General features: G+C 34.1%; 1 protein-coding gene across 8 annotated transcripts in view; it reads right to left on the bottom strand.

The window, feature by feature from the left end:
* Positions 1-435: 435 nt before the first annotated feature.
* STAG2 (STAG2 cohesin complex component) overlaps positions 436-27,294 on the bottom strand; it is a 138,285-nt gene continuing 111,426 nt past the window's right edge. For 7 of the 8 annotated variants that reach the window (XM_004379591.2, XM_023734281.1, XM_023734280.1 and 4 more), the window contains 12 exons: positions 27,147-27,239; positions 24,340-24,514; positions 20,240-20,379; positions 18,600-18,701; positions 16,769-16,917; positions 15,105-15,233; positions 12,892-13,115; positions 9,865-10,054; positions 9,664-9,774; positions 6,546-6,672; positions 5,403-5,480; positions 436-756 (listed from right to left, as the gene is read on the bottom strand). In XM_004379591.2, coding sequence (XP_004379648.1) covers positions 733-756; positions 5,403-5,480; positions 6,546-6,672; positions 9,664-9,774; positions 9,865-10,054; positions 12,892-13,115; positions 15,105-15,233; positions 16,769-16,917; positions 18,600-18,701; positions 20,240-20,379; positions 24,340-24,514; positions 27,147-27,239 — 1,542 coding nt within the window. In that variant the 3' untranslated portion in view covers positions 436-732. The remainder of the gene's footprint in view (positions 757-5,402; positions 5,481-6,545; positions 6,673-9,663; positions 9,775-9,864; positions 10,055-12,891; positions 13,116-15,104; positions 15,234-16,768; positions 16,918-18,599; positions 18,702-20,239; positions 20,380-24,339; positions 24,515-27,146; positions 27,240-27,294) is intronic. The other variant, XM_004379592.1, reaches the window with a different exon arrangement.

Genomic DNA, 27,294 nt, shown 5'->3' with positions numbered 1-27,294 from the left:
TTACACTTTTATCTTAAAGGACAAGCAAACTTTCAGGGTTCATAATGGGATAAGCATGTTTGAGACTGGTTACCTTCTGGCAGTTCACTGCATCTGGATATTTCTGAAAAGTATAGAGAAGCTCTTGAATTTTAAAAATATCTTAAAATACATTTTAGATGAAAAAATTGTAAAAGTTCTGCTTATAAGTTTACTTTTCTCCACAATTACAATATTTAAAACAAAGCTTTGTTGATTGGTGTTTGACGCATTTAAATTTAGAATGCTAGACACAATTCTATCCTATAATTTCAGGATGGCGGAAATAAATTCTTCCTTAACTTTGTTTTTCTTGGATGTAAACAGAAATCCAGCAGAGGTCATCATTATTTAGTACACCCAGTAAATAAATGTGAGAGGATTCATATCTGTACCAAATACCTCTTCAGATTGTTATTTTTTTTAAAAAAGCATGAAATAATTGATTCAAAAGCCAACTAACAGCGCATAAATAAAATATTTACTTTCTAAGAAAAACGGTAGCTTATCATCAAATTGTTTACTTGTCCTTTACTTTTTTTCAGGCAAACAAAACTGCCCCTCAATGCACTTGATCTTGGTAAGCATAAGCATGTCATATTCTCCTTAGAGAAAAATCTGTACAGAATTTCACTGTATCTACCACACTTTATTTTAAAATTTCCTCTTCCACTTAGAAAATGACTTCACCACACATTTAATTGTGTACTGGTATTAAAACATTGACACCCCAAGAACCTAATGAGAGAGGAGAAAAAAAAATCTCGTTACAATAGCCATTCATTTCTTTGCAAAATGTATCTGTAAACATTACATCAAAAACATAAAAATGTGCTTAACACTTGATAATATTAAGCTTAATAACGTGCTAATAAAATTACTTAGAAAACTTCCCCTCTCTTCAGATATGTAATTCTAAAATTAAATTGACCACCAATAAATGATGAAATAATAAAATCAGGACTAATCAGGATGCTACTTACCTGACAAATACAACTGAGAAATGATTTCTACATAGTGAGCTTCTTGAGAGCAGGGAACTATGTCTTTTTTATGTATATACAACACCCATAATACCTAGATAATGCCTCAAACATAGGCATTCAACATTTTAATGAACTCAAATGAATGTGCTTCTTGACATATACCTCTAGCAGAGTTTAAGAAAGCCTTGCAAACTTGGTCATTTGCACTCAGAAGCGAATATAGTTTTTAAAAACGCATTTGAATTTGCAGATCAAAAACCTCCAAGAACATACAAGTATGTAGAAAACAAGAAGATTTCTTTAGAAATCTGCCCTGAGTGAATAAACAGAACTACAAATTCTAAGAAATCAAGTAAGTATGGGGAATCCTGGGCAAACTGACTTCTATCGATGTTTTTCCGTATATTCCACTTGGAAAAAGAATGTTAGGTAAAATCTAATGACTACCTATCACTAACTAAAAGTAAAAGCAGATAATGGGGCAACTCTCCCTTGTTCATTGAACAAGAACAGAATATAACTTCTATAGCTGTATATACTAAAAGTTAGGCTGTTCAATCAAAATCGCAACACTTACTATGTCAATTAATATTTTAAAATACTATAATGAGCTAGTAAGAATATTAAAGCCAGACGTAATGATCTGAAATTGACATCACAAAGGACTTCACTTGTAAATAAATTCTCACTTTAACAAAAGTAATTGAACTCACAAATTGTTCTGAACTGAAGGAATCGTGTATTTTCAGATGAAGAAGTAAACACATGATTGCAGCCTCTTTGTAATGAACTATCAAGTGAAGTGTTTTGAATCCCCAGCAGAGGGAACAAAAAGGATCAATGCCTCCCACTTCGTACCTGTCATCCACCATAACCACCACCAATACACATCCCCTGGCCTCCACCGCCCCCAAAGTAGCTTCAGGGTTCTCCTTTCTTGTTACAGTCAGATTTTGGGTGTCTGGACTGTTTGTATTAAAGAGGCCTAGGTAATGTTTAAAGGTCCCTTCTAGCCATAACACTCTGTGACTTTGGGTAAGGAAAGGTCTGATGACTATTGAAGAAAGGATAAAATCTTAATTAAAAATTCTCAGTATGAAAGTGTGGCAAGAAGATGAACTCAAGTTCTTTCCAGAGTGCCTGACTAGAAAGCACTGAACAGTTTTTTTTTTTAATTCTGTTTGTGTACAGACTGGGTTTTAACTATATTCTTACAATAGAACATTAAATTAAATTAACTCCATTATACTGAACCCTTCTTTTACCAATTTATACTACAGGTAATTCTAGTAAGAGAAGCTCAACACAGGAGAAGAGCAACATTAATAATACTCATTCTCCTTTTATACTAACACAAACCACACCTGTTTCTGATGCTAACATTAATAAACACTTAAACATGTATTTAAAAAGTACAAATATCAAGATTTGGTGTGATGTGGCAATATCATCCCACTAGTAACAGGAAATGATCATTACCACAATGCGATAAACCAATTTTGTTTCCAGAAATGAAACCAACTACATTACAAATCTAGAATCAGAGTTTTTATATTATCACTCCTGAATGATATGAATATCATGGTATTATAAAAGATACATTTAGGATTTATTCCATAATAAACTCAAGTATCTATACTACAGTGCTTTGAGTTACCCCACTTAGAATCAGAGAATCATATAACTGGGCATAAAAAGACTTAAATCCTTATTTTACTATTGTTTTGATGAGTCATTGATTATAGGCTTGAATAAAAACAGGTGTAGGCCATCGTACAAAGGCAAACACAGATTTTTCTATTTTGAATTTCTGTTACTGTTTCTTAAATTATTGTTGATACAACATGTGGTGGAGTTTAATATATACTTAAAAATAAACTAGTATTAACTTTTTAAAAAAATATGGTCAAAGACTTCTAAAAATACCGGAACTCTTGGCTTACTGAGCACTCAGTTATGTAACATTAGACTGCTGCCATCATGTGGCAATATTATAAAACTACAGGTGTAGGTACATGTACTCATTTTCCTAATCTTAGTAGTAGTTTAGCAGTTCAGCTGCTTCTGCTATCAAATTAAGAGTAAAAAAAAAAAGTCTCTCCAAAAACCAAACCCCTTGCCCTCAAGTCAATTCCGACTCATGAAATCACTATAAATAACAAGTAATTGTTAGGGCTCTATCTTTGGCCTCATTAAGATTGTAGCTTTCTCTAAACAGTTAAGTGTCAAAACCAGGTATACACACATTTTACATTGCTGTTTCATTATTTCAATAATCTGAAGTGAAGAATGCCTTTTTGCAAGTCTAGTAAGTGACAAAGAAGCCCTGGTGGAGCAATGGTTAAAGCATTCAGCCGCTAACTGAAAGGTTGGCAGTTGGAACGTACCAGCCACTCTGCAGGAGAAGGATGTGGCAGTCTGCTTCCGTAAAGATTACAGCCCTATAGGCAGTTCTACTTGACAGCAATGGGTTTGGTTTTGGGGGAGTTTAGTAAGTGACAAAGCAAAGAAATGCTTAAAATTCTCCTGAATAGATGAACACATGAAAAAAAATATATATGGAGATCTTTACCACCCATATCAATTTTGACTACGTTAATCATTTCCACTTCTAAATTAATTTTATTGATGTTTCCTCCAAATGAGGTCTGACAGGAGTTTTAGGGAGTCCAACAGTAGGAACACCATGAGATTTCTAAAGCAAAAGGAACTGGGATCAAATCACTGCTCTCTGACACTAGCTGTGTAACTCTGAGCAAGTCACAGAATAACCTCTTCAGTCTCCATTTGCTTGGGTGTAAAAGTGGGAATCTTCCATTATCTCTTTCAAAGGTTGCTGACAGGATCAAAATAACTCATTTTGCCTATAGCACAGTGTGAGACATGAAAGCTCTCAAATACTAGCTTCCTTCCTTTCTACTTCAAAGTGATACTCAAGATGCACTGGAGTATGAACTCCTTAAGGGCAGGGACAGAGTATCATTCATTTAACACCAACATCCAGCTCAATAAATTACTGAGTGAAAGCATTTCATCATTCTAGTTCTTTAACCCCTCATCACAATCACTGCCTTAACAAATTGGGACAATACATACACCTAGACTATCAAAGAAACCATATACTTCAATATGGACTTAAATTATAGACTTATGGGTAGGAGTAAAACTATGAGTTACGCCTTGCTATTCAAACTATGATCCGTGGACCCGAAAGCATTGACAGCACTTGTTAGAAATAGACTCTCATTAGAAATGCAGGCTCTCAGGCTACACTCCAGAACTCCTGAAGCAGAATCTACATTTTAAAAAGATCTCCAGATGATCCATATGCACATTAGAGTTTGAGAAACACTGACTTACAAGATCCCAAGGTGGCCTGCCTGTTCAAAGGTTCTATTATGTGCCCTTCATGAACCTCCTTCGTTTGGGTCAAATTTTTAACTGGCTTTAATATGTTAGTGTATATTAGCTTATCAAATTATTTCCAAGGGATATTTGAAAGCAGATTATGAGGTGGGGAAAGACAAGAAGGAATAGTAGAAATTGGGGCATAAAAGGCAGGCCTCAGAGGATGGTACGACAGTCACCTGAGGTAGATGTTATAACAGAGGAAGGGGTATAAATGAACAGACACTTAAAAGTGAGATGGGAGAGTACTTAAATGATTTATTCATATGACAAATAAAACTAAACACCTACTATGCTAGGCAGAACTCGAGATGAATAAGATTGTTGTCCCTGCCTGGAGTTCAGTCTATTGAGGGACCTGGACATGTTTAGTATCCTATCTCATTACACCAACCTGGTAATTACCACGATAAAAGCCTGTGCAAACTATTATGGGAATAAAGTATCTATCTGAAGAGGTCAGCAAAAACTCCACAGGTAATGTCAGAAATGAGTACTAAAGGGAGAATTCACTAGAAGGAAAAGGAAAGGGGCACCCCTGGCAGAGAGAAAAGCTTATAGAAAACAACAGTCATGAAAAATCACGGTTTGAGGAACTACAAGATTTGGCACGGCTGGAGTATAGGATACATACAAGGAAAAGGCCAAGGTTAGGGTGGCGAAGATGCCGGGTCACAAAAGGCTTTGTGTGCCAGGCTGAGGAGCCAGAATTTATATGCAATCCTTCAGTGGGCAACCCAAACCTACAGAAAAAGTCTAAATTCCATAACATAACATTCAAGTCCCAGTCTGCCAGGGATTCAAGGCACTTTTAATCTGTCACTACCACTACATTCCTCCCCCACCACCAAAATCCTGCCTGCCTCTTCTTCTCATGTCCAATTGTTTTCATCCATTCTCAATGTGCTGTCCCAGCTCTTCAACTTCAAACTTAGGTACTGCCTATACTTTTGATTTTGCAATCCTGGGGTACACTTAAATTAAACCTACTGATTCATCCATAATTGAAGCTGGATCAAAGAAATCAGGCTTCAGCTCTGTTCTCTCTCGTCTGTTCTTTGACGGTGGCTACAGGGGAAAAAAAAAAGTTCACACTTGCAATTTCTCTAAACCAGACAGTAATAGAAAACATTCAAATTACTTATCATTAAGTATTCACATGATCTATGTAATTGCAAGTGTACCTTACAATATTTTAAATACTGCATACTCAGATTATAAAATGTTTAAAAGTACAAAAGCAATTTATTCTTGGAAAATTATTCTGAAAGACAGTAACTAGAAAACCTGTTTTACTTTTTGCTTTCTTAATATGCCTCCTCAAATCTTCACTTTTCTTTAAAGGCACCAAACTGTACTAGAGATACACCGTGGTATACTAAAAAGTAGAATCAGAAGAACTGGCTTATAGTCTCAGCTTTACTGCTTCCTGGTTTTGTCTCCTTGGATAAGGTAACTGCCTGAGCTTTAATATCCTCAATCGACTTAAATTAGCTCACTAAGTTGAGTGAGATATGTGGCAAAGTTAGGTATGTGGAAGCACTTTGTATGCTTATAAAGTCCTAATAATATATCTGATGTAACTACTATATTAATAAAGAACATACTATTACATATATTTGCTTATATTCTTCCAAAGTTTATGCAATTTTACTTTACTATCTGATATGGAACTGTGTCTCAATAACAGGGTAGTGCTGAACTCAACACTCTGTAACATTTTGATAATGATAAATAAATAGAAAATTGTAAGGTGATGTGATACTTAGTACATCTCCATGAAATATTTCTGAAAAACTTCATGCCATGAAGTATTTTATTTTCATGGTCAATATGATATAATGTACAGTAAAATATATACTTTAAATTTATATATTCCTAAATTAACCTCAAAGGCAAACATGCTATTTTCATCACCTTAACCTAGGATCTACCACACTCACCATACTCACCACCCTCTCTCCTCAATCCCTTCTCATATACCTAAACACCTGGCAACTATTTAAATTTTTTTTCAAAACTTATTTTTCATGGCAAATATTTCTCTCCTCTAATAGACATGTATAAGACTCCCCAACTTAATTTCCAAATAATATAAAACGAAAATCTTACAGAAATCATTAAGCTTCTTACCAAGTCTATATCCATGGTATCAAAATCCATTCCCTCGTTAAGATCCTCAATCCTCCCTTCTGAGGACATCATAACATCTTCAACAATTGGCTCTTCATCATCTTCCATTAGGCTTGTACCACGCCGACTAGAGAAATACAAAACAAGGTCAAGATCTGAACTAATGTGGTAGCTATTAATACACTGGCAGCAACTATGTGGCTCTCTATACTCAATTTTAATGGAAAATGATGGAATTAAAGGTCAGGGAGAATGATTAGGCATTGATCATGTCATCAGTGATGTCAAAACCCCAATGTTCACTTGTCTAAAAATGCTAAGGAGTTATGTTTATCCTACATTATTTTAAGACATTTAGCTTAATAGTTCTGATATCCCATATACAAGTTCAATGAGAAATTCCCACATGGGAACATACAAGATACCTCAAATCCTTTTTGAAAGTAGGCAGGGTACAAATTAATAAACAAACATAAAACAGAGACCAAAGAAAATAACATTCTCCAAATACATATTATCTTCATCAGTAAATAATGTTAATTTCACCCAATCACTCACTCATTCATTCAGTACCTAATGAATACCAGGCACTCACTCACTCATTCACTCAGTGCCTACTATGTGCTAGGTGTACACTGTGCCCTATGGATGCAAAAAAAGATGAAAACGATATATGGTTCCTGCCCTCAAGGAGCTCACAATCTACTATGGGAAACAGAAGTAAACACTTATGACAAAATGTGATAAATACTGCAATAGAAGCATGTATGCATCAAATGCTAGCTATGAGGAAATACCGAAAATAAGATAATTCTGCCTCAGAATACTGGAACTTGCATTCTGTGCCCTATAAAATGCAAACCTACGATATATATGGGAAAGTAAAATTAAGACCAAAAACTCTGTATGTTATCACATGATTATAGAGAATAAACTCAAGTTCACAAATTAGTCCAGATCAGCATAAAATAGTCAACATATAATAGTGAAATTAAGTGTGACAGGCTCACCACATTGGCCAACTTTCCAAAAACAAACAAAACAAATCAATTATTTATTGAATGCTTACAACTTACATGATATTATGCTGGGTCTTAAAAGATATAAAAATAGAAAGAACTTTCAAGCTTCGTCTAGTGGGGAAGAAAAATGTGTTGACAACTGGTCCTTATTTCCTAAAAGTTCTGAATAATAAAAGACAGTTTTACTGTATTTGGTGGAGACAACTGCGATGGGAATATGTGTGCTTTACAGTCCATGTTATGGAAAACCAGAAATCCATTCTGCCTTTCGTTTGGAGTATGAGAAAGATATATGTGATATGAACTATGGGGGAAAAAAACACCATTACAGAAAACTTTCTGCAAAACAAAAATGCTTTATAGTACCAGGCAATAAACCACTTATGATACAACAACCAAAAGAATCTCTGGTGATAATTGTTTTACTGGGATAATCCCTTGGAGTTGCCTGGGGGGAGTTTACCTATAATTGGGAACTAAAATGAACTGCAAACCAAAATATAATGAAAAATGGTACTGTGTAATGAAATGCTGTGGAGGAAATCTTGTGAACCGGTGGAAAGTCTCCAGGGGAGAGATATGGACCAAATGATTGCATGGCAGAATTCTCGAATTTCTGGGCTGGTGTCTGGTTAGATGCCAAGAAATCAGCTGTAGAATTCAGTATGAAATAAAAACAAATATTAAGGGGAATGTGGCCATAGAAACTGAGAAAAGAGGAGAGAAACAAGTGGTATTACAGATGATGACCATGTTAGCCAAGTTAGGATCAGAATACATACGTGTAATAGAGAATACTTTGTCTCCAGACATTCTTAATACCTTTCTGGAGGTAACTAAAGTGAATCTATGTAGGTTACCACTCGTGGTAAATGACCATTTCTCAAGAAAAAAATAAGTGAAACTTTTATCATTTAAAAAATATATAAATTTTTTTTTAAAAGGGAGAGGGTTTAACATTACTATCGCCTAGTATTAAAACATGTATCACATTTTTACAAGTTCAAAGCTTTCAAACTTAAAAACTTAATCAAAAGCATCATACCTTCCCCTTTATACCAACCAAGACACGAAAAACATTATCTAAAGACTGCCTGTCTGACACTTCTTTAAGAGTCAAAGCTAATGAAGATTTCAGAAAGATTTATAAAGTTGTCATACAGATTCCAGTAAAATCAAAGTATCTGAAAGTTAAACTACAAAATTTTAAAGCACTGAACATTTAACCATTCAATGAACATTTACCGAGCACCTTTTATGTGCCAAGCACTGACAAGCAATGAATGTGGTCCCTGCCCTTGAGGAGCTCACAGTCTAGTGAAAGGGACAAACTCATAAACAAATAATTACAATACCACATGATAAATGCTGTAAGAAATATCAATATACAAAGTGTTATGGGAGCATAGATGACTGCAGCTTCATGTGACACCTGAGCTTGTTCTTTTACGATGACTTTATCAGTTGCCAGGGAATGGGATATGACGCTAAAATGTAGGAAGGGTCATATTTTGAAGGGTCTTGCATGCCATGAGCTAAGGAGTTTGGACTTTATCCTGCAGGCAATGGGGAGCCATGGAAAGGTTTTAAGTAGAAGAGTTACATGATCAAATTTTTATTCTAGAATAATTCTTAATGGCAGTGTGAATGATGAAGTAGTGGTGGGGGAAGGTGGTGGGAGGGGAGGGGTCTGATGAGGGGATAAATAAATGGGAGATTTGAGGGAAGAAAATCAGTTAGGAAGCTAATACAATAGTTCAGGTGAGAGATGAAAGCCTGAACTGATGAGGGGAAGCAATTAAGATGTAACAAAACTGGATTTTTGACTATAATTCTGTGTACCAAAATAAACAAGGATTTATATTTAAACTTTTCCAACAGATCAACCTAGGATTGGTCCTTTGGCTAACTAGTTAATAGTGAACTTTAAAAGACTTTTTTTTTTCTGTTGGAAAGAGCAATTTTTAGTTCCTTGATTATTTCAGCTCAGTCACTCTAGAGAGTCTGCTGAAATTTTTAGGTAAGGCACACATTAAAATATGTTAAAATAAATTAGTGAACTTCCTAGACTCAGACAATAAGGCACTCTCACTTACATGGCATGCTGAAGATTAGTTCGCAGTTTAACATAGCTCATTGCTGCTCTCTCCTGCTGCTGCCTTGCTTCCTCTTGTTGTCTTTGAGCTAACATCCATGTTACCTGCGTGCTTCAAGGAGAATTTTATTCTTCTTTTAACGTAACTTTTTTCTATGTAATTAATAAAGATATAGTACAGAAAATTATCAAATGTACTTACTTATAATCAAGAGGAGTTTGATGGTGTTCAGTCTGCATTGGATAGACACTCATGAAGCTATCTTCGGGTCGTAATCTTTTGGGCTCTCTCATAATAGTTGAGGTGAGCTGTGGTGTCTGCATCATAACTGGGGTGTGCAGCGTTTGTTCTCTGCTTAACCACATACTATCACTACTACTACTTTCTTCAGCTGAAAAAGAAAATTAACAGCAGTGAAGTTCAGGCACAAATTTTGACTAATAAGATGTCTAATATAACTAGTACAGGTCAACAAACATCTAGTTGCATTCCACACACTGGTGCTAGGAACAGGGAGGTACAAAGGTACACAAGGTACAGTCTCTACCCTGCCCTTAAAGTCAACTTTTGGAGAATGAAAAAAGAGGCATCTGAAATACATACAGTGTGGTAAGTGCTAGAAGAGAGGTAAGCACCAGTGGAATGGGTGCAATGAGAGAAATCAGAACAGAGAAGATATTGGCTGAGCTGTGATGGGTTTTCTAAGCAGAGGGGGAAAAAATAAGCAAAAGGACTAAAGCATGAAACAGTAACTGGACCATACTAATTTGCTGACATTCAGCCATTTTTGACCTACAAAAACAACAATTTCATATGGCTCAACCTAACAGTTTGGTATTCCCGGAGTATAAAGTCTAAAGAGAGTGGAAAAAGATAAGGCTGGATAAAGACATAAGAATTAATTTGTGCAAAGTCTTGTATGCTGTGTTAAGGTGACAAGGAACTCCTGCTGAAAGTTTTAAGGAAGGGAAGCAATTTGGTGAGCAACATGTTTTAGTCAGAGTATATGGTGGCAGTGTGGAGGGTGGATTTAATAGGAACACTGGTGAACAAACAGGCCAATTAGGGGCTAACTGTATAGCCCAGAAGTGTTACAAGTGGTAACAGGAATGGAGAAAATGGGAAAGTGGTTCCCAATCTATGAGATGCAGACACCTGATCAGGTCTTAGTAATAACTGCAAGGGATCAATACCTCCATACGCACACGAAGCACTGGACTGAAAAAAAGAACATGTTTCACACCTGCGAACATGAGTTTTTTTTCAAATGTCTGAAGTTGCTATCATGATTAATAAAAGATAAATTCCATACAAGTATAACTGAATTAAAAGGAATTTTTTAAAATCACATATTTGGGAGGTACAATTGACAGCACTTGATTAACTGAATGTGAATATGGAGGAAAACTTCCTAGAAGATTATTTATACACATGCATATATAAGTTTTTAAGAGGGGAGTGAAAAGAAAAATGTGCTAATAGCTAATACCTAGTAACAGTAATGTGCTAATAATAGTAACACACAAATCTCACGATTTGCGATATAATTACATCAACCTTTAAGTTTGACTGTGTTTAGGCTCCAATTTTGTCTTCAGAACTGCACTGACCAAGACAACTTAAACATGCTTATCATTCATTCTTTTAACTTACTAATTTAACCTCAATTTCTACGGCTCTCTCAAAAACCTAAGAGAGTACTGACTCTTTCTGTAAAAACTGAAGTATCTGGTTTGATAATCTATTTTTAAAATGTTATATAAATACCAATTCATAAGGAAAAGAAGAGATTTAATGGCCCACATAAATCCATAATATTAACTATTGGTTCAGATGAGAGTAACGTTTTAAAATTTATAGTGATCTTCAGGAAACGTCCTTTAATTTGATGACTTCTAAACTTTAAAAAAAAAAAAAGGAAAGCAAAGAAGGAAAACTTCTTTTAATTTCTTATAAACCCATCAGCTCTATCTCAACTGGCTACAGATACTGTAAAAGATTTTTTTTTTAATTGATTGGGATGCTGAAATTATATAAGCCAAATCTAAAATTATACTAAAGTTAATATTATTAGACAAAAGATACTAAAACAATCCATGGAACAATCAAGTTTTTAACACTATATACTTGATAATAAATTGTGGCTGATGAATTATGTAGCAATTTTAAAATACAGCCCTAAAATTCTTTGACACTCCTCACATTTTAAGGTGGGGGGATTATGTCCCCTCCTCTTGAATCTGGGCTCTGCAACTGCTTGGCCAATAGAATATGGCAGAAGTGACGCCATGCCAGCTTCTGGGCCCAGGATTTAAGAAACTGGCAGCTTCTACTTCCTCTCTCCTGGGACACCACTTGCTCTTGGAACCCAGCCACACGCCGTGAGGAAGGCAAACAACCACATGCAGAGGCCACGTGTAGGTGTTCTGGCAGACAGCCCAGCTGATGGTCCCAGCTGACAGCCTGCATCAGATATGTAAGTGAAGATGCCTCCAAAACATTCCAGCCCCAGCCTTTGAATTGTCCTAGCTGAGGCGCCAGACATCATGGAGCTGTCACTGCTATGCCCTAAGTACTGGGGTAGTTTGTTCCTCAGAAGTAGTATCTAGAACAATTCTTGACAACCATGCGAATTTGTTTAAAGACTCTTAAGAAAAGGAACAAAGCTCCCAGATCCATTTTGAACCAAACCTGGAGTGTTAGGAGTCCAAGAGCTTCAAGTATCATAACGAATTCACATCTCTAAGATTTGCGCCTCTAGACAGTACTTTCTATTTCTTCACGATAAATGACCTCTTCATAGAAATTCAGAAGTTGCAACCTTTCTGAATCTGTTGCTATACTTAAGCTAGATGATCTGATCTCTTAGGAAATGACTAACTATAATACTGAGTCTATATCCTGATGCATACAATATAACAGTGATTAAAAAGCAGATGCTCTAGAGTGAGACTGCCTTGCTCTGCTAGTTAACATCTGTATGACCCTGGGTACGTTACTTAATCTCTCTGTACTTAGTTTTCTCATTTTGAAAAATGAGATGTACCTCAGAGTTGTGAGAATCGAGTTTATGCATATAAACTGCTTAAAACAGCACACTTATTATATTAACGACATGTTGTGTAAGCTATTATTAAACAACACATACACCAAATAAGATGAACCTTAATGGCAATTCAGCTGGCAAACATTAGGAATAAATATAAAGAGAATTAACTATATTCTTACTGAGTGCGAGCTGCATGCCCTCAACCACTTTCCGTTTTCCAGTAGCTGGTTTTGATTTTTTACTCCGCACAGTTGATCCTCGGCTGCTGATTCCACTTATAACCGACATGGTGTCATCATCGCCACCAGCTAGCAAAGAATTTCGGTAAGACATCAATGGAAGCCACACATCTTCTCTTCGGAGTGACATCTGAAAGGTCATGAACTTTTCCAAGTAAACATACCTTAAAAAGAAAAAGAAACAATTAAACAAGCTTTGATACATAAAACTGCCACTGTTTTTTCCTTTTCCTCCAGTAATCTTAAGGTATAAATATCGTAAAGGACATTTAGTGATTTAATGAGAATTAAAAGGGAAAGAAAGTTAAGTTTGAAACAGAATAATGGCTGATAACCCTACATTTTCTCCCAAAAGTATACAGTAAAACTGTAGGCTGTTAGTGATTATTTTCCCCCCAAAGATGTCTACTATAGAAGAACAAACCTGAGTCATATTACTGGAAAGAACACAGGATCTGAAGTCAAACAACTTGGATTCTAGTCCCAGTTCTATGAACTCTTAGTTGTGTGAGCATGGGCATATTATATTATATTATATTATTTATCACTCAATCTTAGCCTCATCAGTACATTGAGACAATTCTGTTTTTGTCTTAATTTAGCCATGTAGACCTATGTAGTTTTGTTCTTTCATTTTGATTATTGTACGGTTTCCACTGTATTATATCAATCTATTGATCAATTTTCTACTTCTTGTATGTTTAGGTTGTTTTTGAGGTTTTCCCGATTCAAACAATGCAACAGTGAACATTCTTTCATAGGCATCCTGGAGCACATGTGCAAGAGTTTCTCTAGCTCTCTACCTATGAGTTTAATTGCTGGGTCATGAGGTGGGGAGAAACTTAAACTTTACCAGATATTGCCAAATAGTTCCACAAAGTGGTCTTGTATCAATTTACACTCTCACCAGCAACGTACAAAAGTTTTACTGCACCACATCCTTGGCAATACTGGGTACTATCAGACTTCTTTATTTTTGCTAATTTGCTGGGTGAAAGATTGTACTTCATTGTTTTAGTTCGTATTTGTGTAACTACTACTGTGTATGCAACTTTTTAATTGGGATAAGTTTATATATAATAAAATGCACAGAATCAGAAATTTCAAGAAGTAATGTACCAAAGCTCATAAAAATAAGTAAACAACACAACCATAATTCAAATTCCAGGCTTCTGAGACTAACTTCAGTGAATTTATTGGCTAAATTATGCTTCCAATACATGAAGAGAATAATTTATCACCTAAGTGTAAAGTACGATTCAAATATTTGCTGTCATAATAATGACTAATTCCAATCAATCTGAATTGGTAAAGATAAAGGACAGGATACATCAGTTACAAAATATACTAGTTTTGTGTAAATTATTCAGTATTTCTTTGTAATCATATATACTTCAGTCATACAAAACAGTACAAAACACCACTCCTCAAAGTGTGGTCTGCAGATCGGCTACCAGTCTGAGAACTATTACCAGTCTGGGACAAAGTAAGGAGCTTAAGCCAAAATATACTCACTGGCAGAGAGATTTACAACTATGTACCCGCCACACAGCTTAAATAGAACATTACAGAAAAGTAGCCTTCCTTGAAGCTATCATCCTTTCTACTCCTCCTCCCCAAAGGCTACTTACTAACCTGAATTTGCTATTTATCATCCCTAGGCATATTTGTGTACGTTTAACACACATTTACGTCTGTAAACATAGGAGTTTTATACTTTGCTTTCTCCATTCAACACTGTTTTTGTCTTAATTTAGCCATGTAGATAAAGTAATAAAAGTAAAAAGATAAAACAGCAACTTCCACTTTCCAGTGTAGTCACAGCTCAAGACACAGACTAACTAGGATGGTTCCAACTTTATCGTCATTTAAATGTTGCAAGTTAAGAATATAAATAAGAATACATAAAGTATTCAAGTTATACCTCTAAAGCCACAAATACACTGGGAGGAGAACTCACAGAATTAAAATAGAATATTATACATAAAATATAGTTGTAATACTTAAATTTAAAAATTTCTGGACTACTAAGTTTTCATGCATTAATGCCTACATTTTTAATCCATGTGTTTGGAGGGGAGAGAAACTAAGTATAACGATTACTCTGAAGAATTCTAAAATAAAGCTAAACAGCATTTCTAATAAATACATACACAGTTCTTTTGTCTTGTCGGAGTAGTTTAGAAGAAAATTCACTCAGAATATCAAGAAATGCCAAATTTAAAGGTGGATGGCTCTCCCCTTGTGGATTAGGTTCTTTAAAAGCAAATTCTATGCCATCTCTGCAAAGAGAAAAAAGATTTAAATAAACATTTAAGGGACTACAATATAAAAACTTAGTAACTTGGAAAGGAAAATTCTTTAATTTCTTTCCACTGCTAAGATCTTTATTTTGGCATGTAATTAATCCAAGGAATACAGAGTAAAAAGCTTGTAGCGTGAAAAGAAGCAAATATATTTACATTTTATGCCACTGTTACTTTCTTTAACCCCCCCACCCCCCATACACACAAGCAATAAAATGTTCCTCTAACCTTCAGAATTAAGGTGCTAGCCTTCAGTTTGATTGTGGTTTGGTATATCTATATCTTTGTTCAGTACTTTTTTCCCATAGAAAATAAACCCAAATTCTGTCATATAATGATGAATACATTTTCTGAAATTTTCAAGACATAAAGGAGACCTACTATAGCACGAAGGGCTAACTTAAAAATAACAAAGACTATCTTTAACCAACCAATTTAAGAGTAAATTTTTAAGAATAATTTCACTCAGAGCCCTTTTAAACTGTATTTATGTGGCAATACAGTAATATTAATTCAACATTATATTTCATCAAAATTGTAACTTAGTAAAGAATCCAGATATAATTGGAAAGTGAAAGAAGAAAGGCTATTACATAAAGAAAATCATATATTACTTCTGAAAATCATTACCCATATGTGGGGTCCTTAAATATCACCTAAAATTTTCATCCAGTGTATTAAAAGGCATAAAATGAATTTGAGAGTTTTAGAGCAAAGTAAAAGGAGAGAGTGAATTAAAGTTGGCGAAGATGTGGCCTTAACTTTAACAATAGCAGAAAAATATTTTCAGGGAGACATTTAACACTTTTATAACTAAGTCGGGAAGGAGAAAAAGAGACATAAATAAAGCATGGAACTGTCAATGAAAGAAAGTTCAAGCCACTTGATTTTCCCAAAGGTAAAGATTTTTAATCCACAATTCAGAGGTAAAGGGTGTTATTAATACATAAATGTTGGTTATGTTAAAGCTCTAATATGCATCCACACTTCAAAAGTGTAACTGATCACTAAGTTATATGTCCAAAATAAAACCAGATGATTTTCGATTTTCATAAGAGGAATAAAATACACAAATAAAAAGTTGTGGCCCAAAACTGGAAAAAGTCATTACAAAATAGAGAAAAGAACCAGAAAGAGAAAGCTTGAGAAAAAGGAGGAGTTAAGCTTCAACGATTTCTCTGCCTAGCAGTGAGACTATGACAAAAGCTTTGGAAAAGGAGATTTTTTAACGCCTGATAAATACATGCTACTTTGCTTCACATTAATTTAATAAAGATTTTGCGTGGTTTTAATTAAAACAGACTTTCGTATTAAGGGTGTTTTAGCTCCAAGTCATTTGTTAATTGAGATATTGCTATTACTGGTTCTTAAACTCAAGAAAAGAGAATATGGTATAGATTTGTAAACAAATCATAAAGTATCCATTTGGTTATTCCAAATGAAATGATTAGATACAAAAAAAACCTCATGATTAAGAAATAATAGAGATGAATAAAATATCTGGAGATTACTTGTGTAGCATGGCAATGGCTTCTCTGGTTTTCAACTGATCAAGTCCAAAAGTTAAAGCAAAACGTCGAGCAAGTTCTTTTATGCCACTGAATGTTGGGGATGATCTATCAAAATTATAGCCATTTTCTTGTATCATTTCATTGAAGAGCTGTTTGGATAGAAAGAAAGCATATTAAGGTCTTTTTTAATAACTAAGAATTATGAACACCTTTTAGAATACCATCTTTTCTATTAATATAGTAAGAGCTCAGTAAACAAAGCACTATATTTTATAACACATATTTTAAAAAACACATGATAGAAATGAATTAAAATGCAGCACTTTGTACATTAAGACTATAGGTAGTTGTTGACACTAGAAACTCTTTAGGCTAGTTTTGGCAGAATTCTCTTCTACTGATATTAACTGGATATTAACACAGCATATAAAGAAAAAGGAAGCCCACTAAACGTAGACAACTACGCTGATATTCTTACTATTTATTCTTAAGCAACGAATCTTCAAGAACTTTCATCATTAACAAAAGAAAATACTATTTTCAACTACCAAATTAACAAATTTTTAAAAAGATAATGCCCACTACTGATAAGAATACAGTGAAATGAGCTGCTGGGAGCATAAACTGAGATAAACTTTTGGCAATATGTAGTGGACGCTTTAGAATTTTCATGCCCTTTGACTAAGCAATTCTAATTCTAGGATTTTACCTTAAAAAAATGAGGATAGTAATAACACAATGCACAGGTACAGAAATGTTTGTTTCACTGCTATTTATAATGGCAAAATTTGGAAAAGACCTCAACATCAAACAAGAGATCTTGGTTAAATTATGCTACATTTATAAAATGGAATGTTATACAGTCATTAAAAATGCTGAGGAAAGTGATTATGTGAAAGTGTTCCTGATTTATAAGTATGAAAAGGGAGGCTGCAAAACAGAATGTTCAATATGATTTAATTTTATAAAAACTAGGATTATATGTATGCATACTAAGATCAAGGTTATTGAAAATTTAAAATGCTATTCCTAAGTGAAAAACTTAAGGCTAATTTGTATTTTTTCCATTTTCCAAACTTTCTCCAGTAAGCAATATTATTTTATAAATTTTATTTTATTCATTTTAATAAATACTATTCGAATTTGTCGATGAAATTAAGAACTTTCATATCTACATTTCTAAAAATCAAGAGCTTATCAAATGGATTATGTTTTGGATGCAAATTTGGCCTCTACCAGGTACACTAAGCAAATAATTTTTACCTAATTTAAACCTGCCTCACCACTGCTAAAATGAAAATGGCTTTTGCCTTTTGATTATATACCTACACTCATTATTTTTAAGTGCTACACAAAAGCCACTGCAGGGATGTATTACATATTTATCTAATACCCTATTGACAGATATTTGGAACAGTTCTGATTTCCTGCTACTTAAGAATGTTGAAATGCACAAGCATGTACACCTATTTTGCAAACTTGTCCTATTACTATCTTGGATAAAGTTTTAAAAGTAGAATTGCAGTCTCAAACGATATATATGTTTTAAATTTTTACATAAATTGCCAAACTGTCTACCAGGAAAGTTGTACCAATCTATACTGCTGATGGGTGTACTCATTTTCCCCATACCTTAGACAGCTATAGGACTTGTCAACTTTACCATTCTGAAAGCAAAATATAAATCTCACTTGCACTTCTTATTCTACTGCGGAGGTTGAATATCTCGTATTTCTATTTTTATGAATTGTCTGTTGTATCCTTTGCCCAGTTTTCTGTTACCTTGTAGACTATTAAGTATTAGTTAATGTAAGTACTCTTAATGTCTTACCTGTTGCAAACTGAGAATAAGTGTCTTTGCACACTGAATTTTGTCTATCTGTCTTGTTTTACTCATTGTTTCCTTGATAATATCTCCATAGTCATTGTAATACTAGAAAAGAAATTTGCACAAATTAGCAGAGCTGTATCTTTTTAAATTTATTGGACAATAATACTAAGTTTAGGTTAGTCATGTCAGCTTGTCACGAAGCATGTATTTGGTGGAAATTATGCCTTCAAAGACCTGAAAGAAATGGTACCAAAGAATGTTACCAAAACTTTAAGATCTTTTCTAAGTACACAGGGATTACTTCAGTAACTTAAAATACCAGACAGTTAAGATCTAATCAAATTAAGCTCAGGACTTGATTTTAAGTTAAAGAGGTACAGAATAAAATAATAATTAGGTTATGCAGATTTTCACAAGCAACACAAAGGATATGAACACTCTTTGTGAACTATTAAGACAATTAATATAATCATTACTTTCATGTCTGAAAAGTTCTTCATTGCTACTGAATATGTACTTCCAGTGCCATTCTTAACTTTAGTATTTTGGCTTGTAGAAAACAACAACCTGTATACAACATTTAAAAGATAACTTATTGTATGAGATTATTTACATTACACGTCGCATGGAATTTTTTTCTAATTTAAGATCCTGTTCCAAAATAGATATGTAACAACTATCAGAGATTAACAAGATAATCACGCCATGAGTCACAACTGACTCGACAGCAAATGGTTTGGTTTTAGTTTATGGTTACTAAAATTGACTTTAATCTAGAATATATAAGTCTAGAAGTTTAAAATTTGTTAATTGACTTTATAAATAATCTTAGTTTAAAAAAAAAAACTCTAGCAATTATCATGCCAAAGTTCCAAAGTAATTTTCACATTGTTCCATGGTGCTAGTTTTATCATGAAGCAAAATATTCCAAAGAGAGGATTAACTGATGTTTAACAAATTTACTACGTATATTTTCTCGAAAGCTAAGGTTTAAAAAAGTTTACATTTGCATCTCAAGACTTTACTTGAGAAAGGAATAAAGAAAAATTATCTTACCATATTTAGTCACATTTCCTTAGTACAATTAGCAATATCCTCTTTACTGCAACTTAAATGGAGAATCTTGCATATATTTATGAAAATTATTAATAACTCACTATGAATCAAATCAGACTTGCAGAACCAAAAGGAACCTCAGCTATCACAGTGGAAGAGATGAAGAAACTCAGGCTTCAAAATGTATTGAGTTACTCAAGGTCACATGCTGCATAGTAATCAAGCCAAAACTACCATTCAGGTCTCCTGACCCCTAAAACAGCACTTGTTAATGCTGTATCAAGCAGAGGAGTGGTATCACCCTATCTTAAACTAAACCACAAACGCAATTTTTAATAGTGACAGTTAAGACAGTTTCCAATATTTTAAGCATAAATGAACTCAATAAAACCAGTGTCCATTAACTGAAGGAACAGGGAAGATATGAGGAAATGTTATTGAAAATATTAAAGATTTTAAAACATCATTTCTTTTATACTAGAGAAGCAATTCACTATTTCAAAAATTCAGTGGCAGAAGTCACACAGCTATGTTATCATTTAAACATTTTAAATCTATCTCAGCTATCCATTTTTCAAGTTTACCTTCATATACTGCTTGAAGATATCTGCAGCTGTATTCATCTCCACTACAGTATATACAATTAGCTTACAAAATGCTGCGAGTAAATTTCTCCTCTTGTGCAGAGCTTCGATTTTACTGGCTTCGTCCTCCTGCTGACCATCTGGGGAAAGAGTTCTAAACGTTAAGCCATCTGTATTTTATCTCAACCCAATTATTTTTTTTAACTCTCACTGTAAAACATCCTTATTTTTGAGAATTTGAAAAATAAGGACATTTAAAATAAAATTTAAAACTACCCATTATACTGTAACTCGAATATAATCACTCTTAATATCTCACTGAACGACCAGCCCATATATTCCAACAGATGAAATTTCTGTGAAACCAAATAATAATCAGAAGGTTGCTTGGTGAGCATGGAACAGGCACAAATGGAGTGAGATTGAGGAATTGATGGTTAGTGAAGTCAGGCTAAGCTGGTCTAACACATTGATCTACTTCCCTAATAGGAACAGTTTGCCAATGAGATCTGCATATCCAAATGCTGTCGGTTAAGGTTCCTTCTTCCCTGGATGCAGCCAGCTCTCAGAAACTCTTCCATTTCTCCCCACTTCACCCCTGATTCTTACTGACACATTTTTCCTTTATAGACATTAAATATATTCTGTTAGACTGGCCTGGGAAACTGTCTTTTTTAAGATAACATTGTATATTTCTGCTCTAATCCATAATGTGGGCTCTTGATACTCATTTCTCAAAGAACAGAATTATTTCTAAATTCTTAGTGGGAGAAGTCTCACTGAAGCCTCCAAGTACTATCAAAGGAATGCTTCCAATTACTTGTAAATAAAACTGTGATGAAGCCTTTTACATAAAGAAGTTGTGTAAAGAATTTTCCTCTGGATATGTTTTTAACAAGTAATTTTGTTGTAAAACCATCTCATATTAACTAACATTCCTTTGGTTACAAGTAAAGTTAAAGTCCTTTTACATGACTTTCAGCTACTTATATATTTCCTTCTTCATGAATAGTCAGCACATATCCTGTCAGCTCTTCAATGTAAGATTCTCAATTAAAAAAAAAAAAGTGTAAAATAAGACTGTTCTTTTAAACAAGTGTTTTTTTAAATAATGCCTCTAATAATCTTTGATAACTGCTGGTAAATTAAAACCAAATTTTGAGCATATGAATTTGTTTAAAGTAGACCATCAGAAATGGTTTTAAGTTATCACAAGTGCATGTTCCAGAATGTCAAAGCCAATGGCTTTTAGAATTGTAACATACTGTTTACTCTCTTTAAAGTTTACACTATATACATAAGCTAACCTTTTCTTAATGACTGTCATTATTGGAGACGATTTCTACATGTTTTTGTTTCCAGCCACTGTTTAGTGCTGCTCTCAGGAACTAGAAGCCTACACATTCTCCTCCATAGACTAAATTACCCAGATATTAAAGATTTATTTTGAACTCTGACATTTACTTTTTCCACTCCTTACTTATCGAAAATTAGCCACCTTTTCTCTCACAGGGATTAAAGAATTTAGAAGTGCCTAACATACAGGGCCTTACACAGTGATTATTACATGTATTGTCAGTGCATCACCTCAAGAAGCAGACCCTATTTTACTGTCCCTTTCTAATCTGATGTCAGCTAACAAATTAAATAACCAAGGATCTACACTACCAGGGGTTGGATGAGGATGAAAAGTAACGGAAACTATCATATACTGCTGGCGGGAGGGTAAAACAATACAATTACTTTGGTGAATAATTTGGCAACATGTGGTCAAGTTAAAGGAGCCCTGGTGGTGCAGTGGTTAAAGCGCTTGGCTGCAAACAAAAAAGGTCTGTGGTTTGAGCTCACCAGCCCCTCCAGTGGGAGAGAGATGTGGCAGTCAGCTTCCATAAAGATTTACAGCCTTGGAAACCCTATGGAGTCGCTATGAGATGGATTCGACTCGACTATGGGTTTGCTTGGTTTTGGGTGGTCAAGTTTAAGATGCACATACACTATAATCCAACAATTCCACTCTTAGGTATACACTAGAAAAGCTCTCACACATGTGCTGAAGGAGGCAAGTATATTTATTGTAACATTATTTGTAATAGGGAAAAATTGAAACTAATCTAAACGACAGGAAAACAGATAAATAAATTGTGGTTAACTCATATAACAATATTCAGCAGTCAAGATGAATCAACTGTAGCCACATGTTAACACTAATAAATCTCAAAAATAATGTTAAAACTCAAAAAAGCAAGTTGCAAAATAAAATGTTCAACACAATACCATTTACATAGAAGTTAGCAACAGAAAATAAAACTACATATCGTGAATGGATACATAAATTCCTGGTCAAATAAATTTAAAACGCAAGGGTATGATAAACAGCAAAGTCAGGAAAGCATAGCAGTTTTCTTTAGAGAAGGGAGAATAATGGAATTGGAGAAACAGATAGATGAGGGTTTCTTTTGGAACTATGTTTTATTTCTTAAAATAAATCTGAAACAAATACGGCAACATCTGACAAACACTGGTGGTGGGTATGTAGATGTTATATTTTATACACTTCTATAGGACTGGAATACTTAGTTTAAAATGTTTAACTAGGAAGAAACAAATTCTAGGGAGACAAGAGTGTGGGTAATTTCAGGAAGTTTCTCAGAAAATTCAGCAGTACTGACCAGTTTATTCTCATTCTACTGCCCATGGTCAAATGAAGTAGGGGCTGTCCTCAATTAACAAAGGGGTTATATACCAAAACTGTCATTTTGTATCAGCTTTTGGACTGCAACCAATCTTTCCCATGGAAGTTTTTAAGTCTCACTTACCTTTTAGGCTCAATTTCAGATGTTACATAAATCACAAAGCCTTTTTTGACCCCTGCAGACCAGTTAGAAACTTCTTCTACACTCTCAAAACACTTTGCACATGCTTCTATTAATTTATCGCATTGCAGTATAATTACTTGTTTATATATTTGTCTTTTCCACTTGAAGGTGAATTCTTGAAGGAAAGGACATTGTCTCATTTTTTGATAACTGTATCCCCTAGTATACTGCCTGCTGACCAATAAATGTCAAATGAATGTGGAGGAAAAAGAAGATGCAACTAAACCAATAGCTGAGAGTGAACAGGATGAACAGAACTTGAGTGCGAGAAACTTGACAACTGTTTTGACTACTTTAGGTATCTCAACTGTGTTCTGGGTAAGGTTTTTAGTACTTCAGAACAAAGCTCTCTACTGCTACAAATAAATAGTAAAGGCATACCTAGGCTATGAGTTGGAATCAACTTGACAGCAACAGTTTGTTTTGGTTTTGTAGGAATTATATATATTTATTTGGATCCTGATTTTCAGTGATTTGTCAGTTTATATATGTATGTACACATGCTAATGTTATATTTTCCATCAAGTGTAACTTCAAATTAAAAACAAACTCAAAAAGAAGCCACCAAATACAACTTTTTTCCCCACAACTTCTTATTCAAATAAGGCATCTATGTACGCAATAGGACTGTGAGGAGAAAACACTAGGCAGAAAACACTGATTTGATTGTTTTGCAGTGAATATTCTGTATTGCCTCAGAATTTTAGAATAGTTTCAAACATCTTCTAATATTCAGAAATCACACTGACTAATAACTCCGAAACATCAACTTTTAAGTTAATAAAATTATATAACGAAAATGCCATTTTGTAAAGAAACACCTTATTCTCCTCAGAATACCTAAATATAGATATTATTAACAAGTAAGGGTAAGGGGAAGTAAATTTTAATGAGAAACTGCCCTATGCCCAGGCACTGTACTAGGCACTTTTCTCAATTTTCATTAAACCTCACAGAAATTCTATGCAGTAGCTCCAAATTTAAAAAAACATGCTCAGACCTAGTAAGAAACATAATTCTGACTCCAAAGTCTATGCTCTGTGACATCATACTGTCTTCCAATACTATAAGAAATGGACACAAATATGCTGGAACATGTGCCTGTGTTTCATGTTTTAAGAATAAAAAAATAACATATACTAGCATATAACTTTACCTTGTTATTATTTACATTTGATTTATGTAGGACACATAGAATTAACAAAAAGATGGCAGTAAAATTACCTGCACTGTTGCTATCATCATCCTGTTCAATGAAGACATGATCCAAAATAAAGCTAAGCAACTCAGACTGTAACGAAGAATCAGGAGTGTAAACTAATGGCTCTAACATGTCACGTCCTCCTGACATTATCTGATGACTGAAGATCATCAAAATATCACATAGAATAGTGAAGGCCTATTTTTAAAAAAAGAAAGAAAACATGCTATAAAACCAAGGTTTCTCACCACCAATTGCCCCAAGTAACTTACATGTTTAACATAAAAATAGAATCTAACTTTCTATACTTGAAACTCTTAAGAAAAATCAGTATTAAGTATTTTCCTAAGATTTTAAAGTTGAGAAGTATAATTTGTGTAACAATGACTACTAATATTTGCATAATCCTTTACTGGCTTCAAAATAATTTCATGACCATTCTACTTCTTTATTTTCAGTAACTTCAAGTGACTTGTACAATGTTAACACTGCCAAAAAGTGTAGAGCTAGGACTCAAACTCAGGTTTTCTGACTCCAAATGTCACACTCTACACTATCCCACAACACTTCCGGTTATGCATTTGCAAATATGAAATAATGTATAAACGTATATACCATTCTTTTGCTCTATGGGAGGAAAAAAACTCATATACTCAAAGAGATGAGTATTTGAAGAGAGATCCCAAAGTCTATGGTACTTTTATAAAGCACTCTCATTGTCAACATGCTGCAGTGATTAAGTATAGAAACACATAACCAGATGTGGCCTGCTTACTACTCATCAGGTAAACCTGATAGTAGCATAATAAACATAAGGCCGAAATTATTATCTGAAGGAGCTTAAGCCCAGGGGTTGATTAAAAACCTTTCCAGGAGTTTGAACTGGAGTGTAATTCAGGTAAGATCAGTCAGACAGTAAATGGAAAAACTTAACTATCTATTGGGATGGGTAATGAAAATATATATCTTAAGTGTCACCACAAACTCATTTAGAAAATTTAAAAAGGAAGGCTGCAGCTGGGAAAGACAGATTATAACACAGAGCACAAAGCAGATCTTAACAGTTTTGTCTTTTTGGAACCAACCAGATTTATCTTTTCTCTTTATGCTTTTATCCCTTCTTTTAAGTCTCTTCATTTTACCGCTATAGTCATAATTTACACCTATCAGGATAAATGAGTTTACAAAAACTTTGGCAATATACACACTGAGGGTGTAAGATGACAAGTATGGCAATGTTTAATTAGGTGAACCAGCAGGTCAAGCGGGTCGACCAGGACATATTCCTGGAAACCATCAGGAAGACTGACAAACAGGCTGTTTAACGACTAAATAATTAATCTTCAAAGTCTGAACAGCAGATTATGTAAGAGGTTACACAAGGTGATCTGTAAGGAATTATGTGTTGACACTGTAATAAATACGTAATAGTAAGCTGAAAATGTTGGTGGCACATACAAATGTATCAAATAACACTTCGTGTCCTAGGTTTACATCTGTGCATTCGTCCTCATAAAACATTAGAAGTGTAATTCTAAACTCAATTTACTACCTTCGAAAACATTGTTGATTTCACCTGAATTGAAGGGACTAAAATTCAAGTCCCACATCCATTATTGCCACAGTTCAAAACTATATACTTAAAATAGGAAATAATTCAGCAATAATACTTATAGTAATATGCTTCATACTTTTGTTAAGGAAGACACAAAATTCAGTAACTGGATCTTTGCCTTTTAATATCTTCTAATTTGTGTGTACACAAGCACATATGTATGAGAAGGAAGAAGGGAGTTAGAAATGAGGAAAAGAGACTAACCGTTTGGCACTGGAAGTAAAATTATAACTGTAAAAGGTCAAATAAATCTTGTTAAAATTAGTCTTGATATTTTAAAATGAAATAAAGATAAGTGACGAACAACAACTGGCTATATTTGAACAACTTCTTGGTGGATTTGAAAATCAAATGTACTATGAAGTAAAATAAACAGCACCCAACATACCACAAGCTACCACAAATAGCACTCAAGGTGACTACTGAGGTTGAGCCTGATAGAATGGTCAAAAAACTTTGAAATCACCATAAACATTCTGACTATAGCATGTTAATATTTCTTATAATATACTGCTTATCAAAACATCTCCATTGAAGCATTTCAGAAACATGTGCTGAATAAAGCTTACACCTCTAACTGAGGAATTAGAACTGAACAGGATCTTAGTCCCACGAACAAAGCTTCATTTAACAAATGGGAAAACTACCTATGGCACCAGGAAACAATCTATTTCCAGAATGAGAAGGTTAGCAGTAATAGAATCATGAAGGCATAGTGGATGGAATGGTAAACTTTTAAGGGTAGGTAAGTGATTAAAAATTCTCATTTCATACAAGGAAAAATAACTCATTTAATCAGGACAGGTAGGGGCAGCGGCAGTGATGTCAACATCTGATAATATTTTCAGAGATGACAAAACCTCATCATCCTTTTCTATCTGGAACATTCTTAGTGTTTTCAGGAATAATAACTTTTGCTAATTTTACACACCTCGTTTGTTTTAAATGGATCTCTTTACCTAATGTATCATGAAGAAACAACACTATAGAATACCTACAATATGCAGGGTACATATGATGCTAGTTATAAACTTCATATATTAACAAATCAATTATATTATGTGCAAGCCCAACGCATTAATCTTTTTTTTGAGCATGGTATATACATCAGTAGATACACTTCTACTTTGTTCAATCTAAGTATTACTTAAACTTTCCATACTAGTTCAGATTTATAAAGGTTGCTTATAAAAAGTATCTACAGTAATTACTAACCTGCTCCTTAACAGTAGTATTCACATTGGTCAGGTAATGCTGACATATCTGACAAAATACTCTCATTTGTTTCTTTAAACGCAGCAAGTCCTCCTTTAAAAAATTAAACATGAAAGATTTAAAATATGGTATTAAAAAAATCATTCAG

The sequence above is a fragment of the Trichechus manatus genome, unplaced genomic scaffold (genome assembly GCF_000243295.1).
Source record: "Trichechus manatus latirostris isolate Lorelei unplaced genomic scaffold, TriManLat1.0 scaffold00066, whole genome shotgun sequence".
Lineage (NCBI taxonomy): Eukaryota > Metazoa > Chordata > Mammalia > Sirenia > Trichechidae > Trichechus > Trichechus manatus.
Note: the sequence above shows the minus strand (reverse complement) of the source record. Positions and strands in the feature narration are given on the sequence as shown.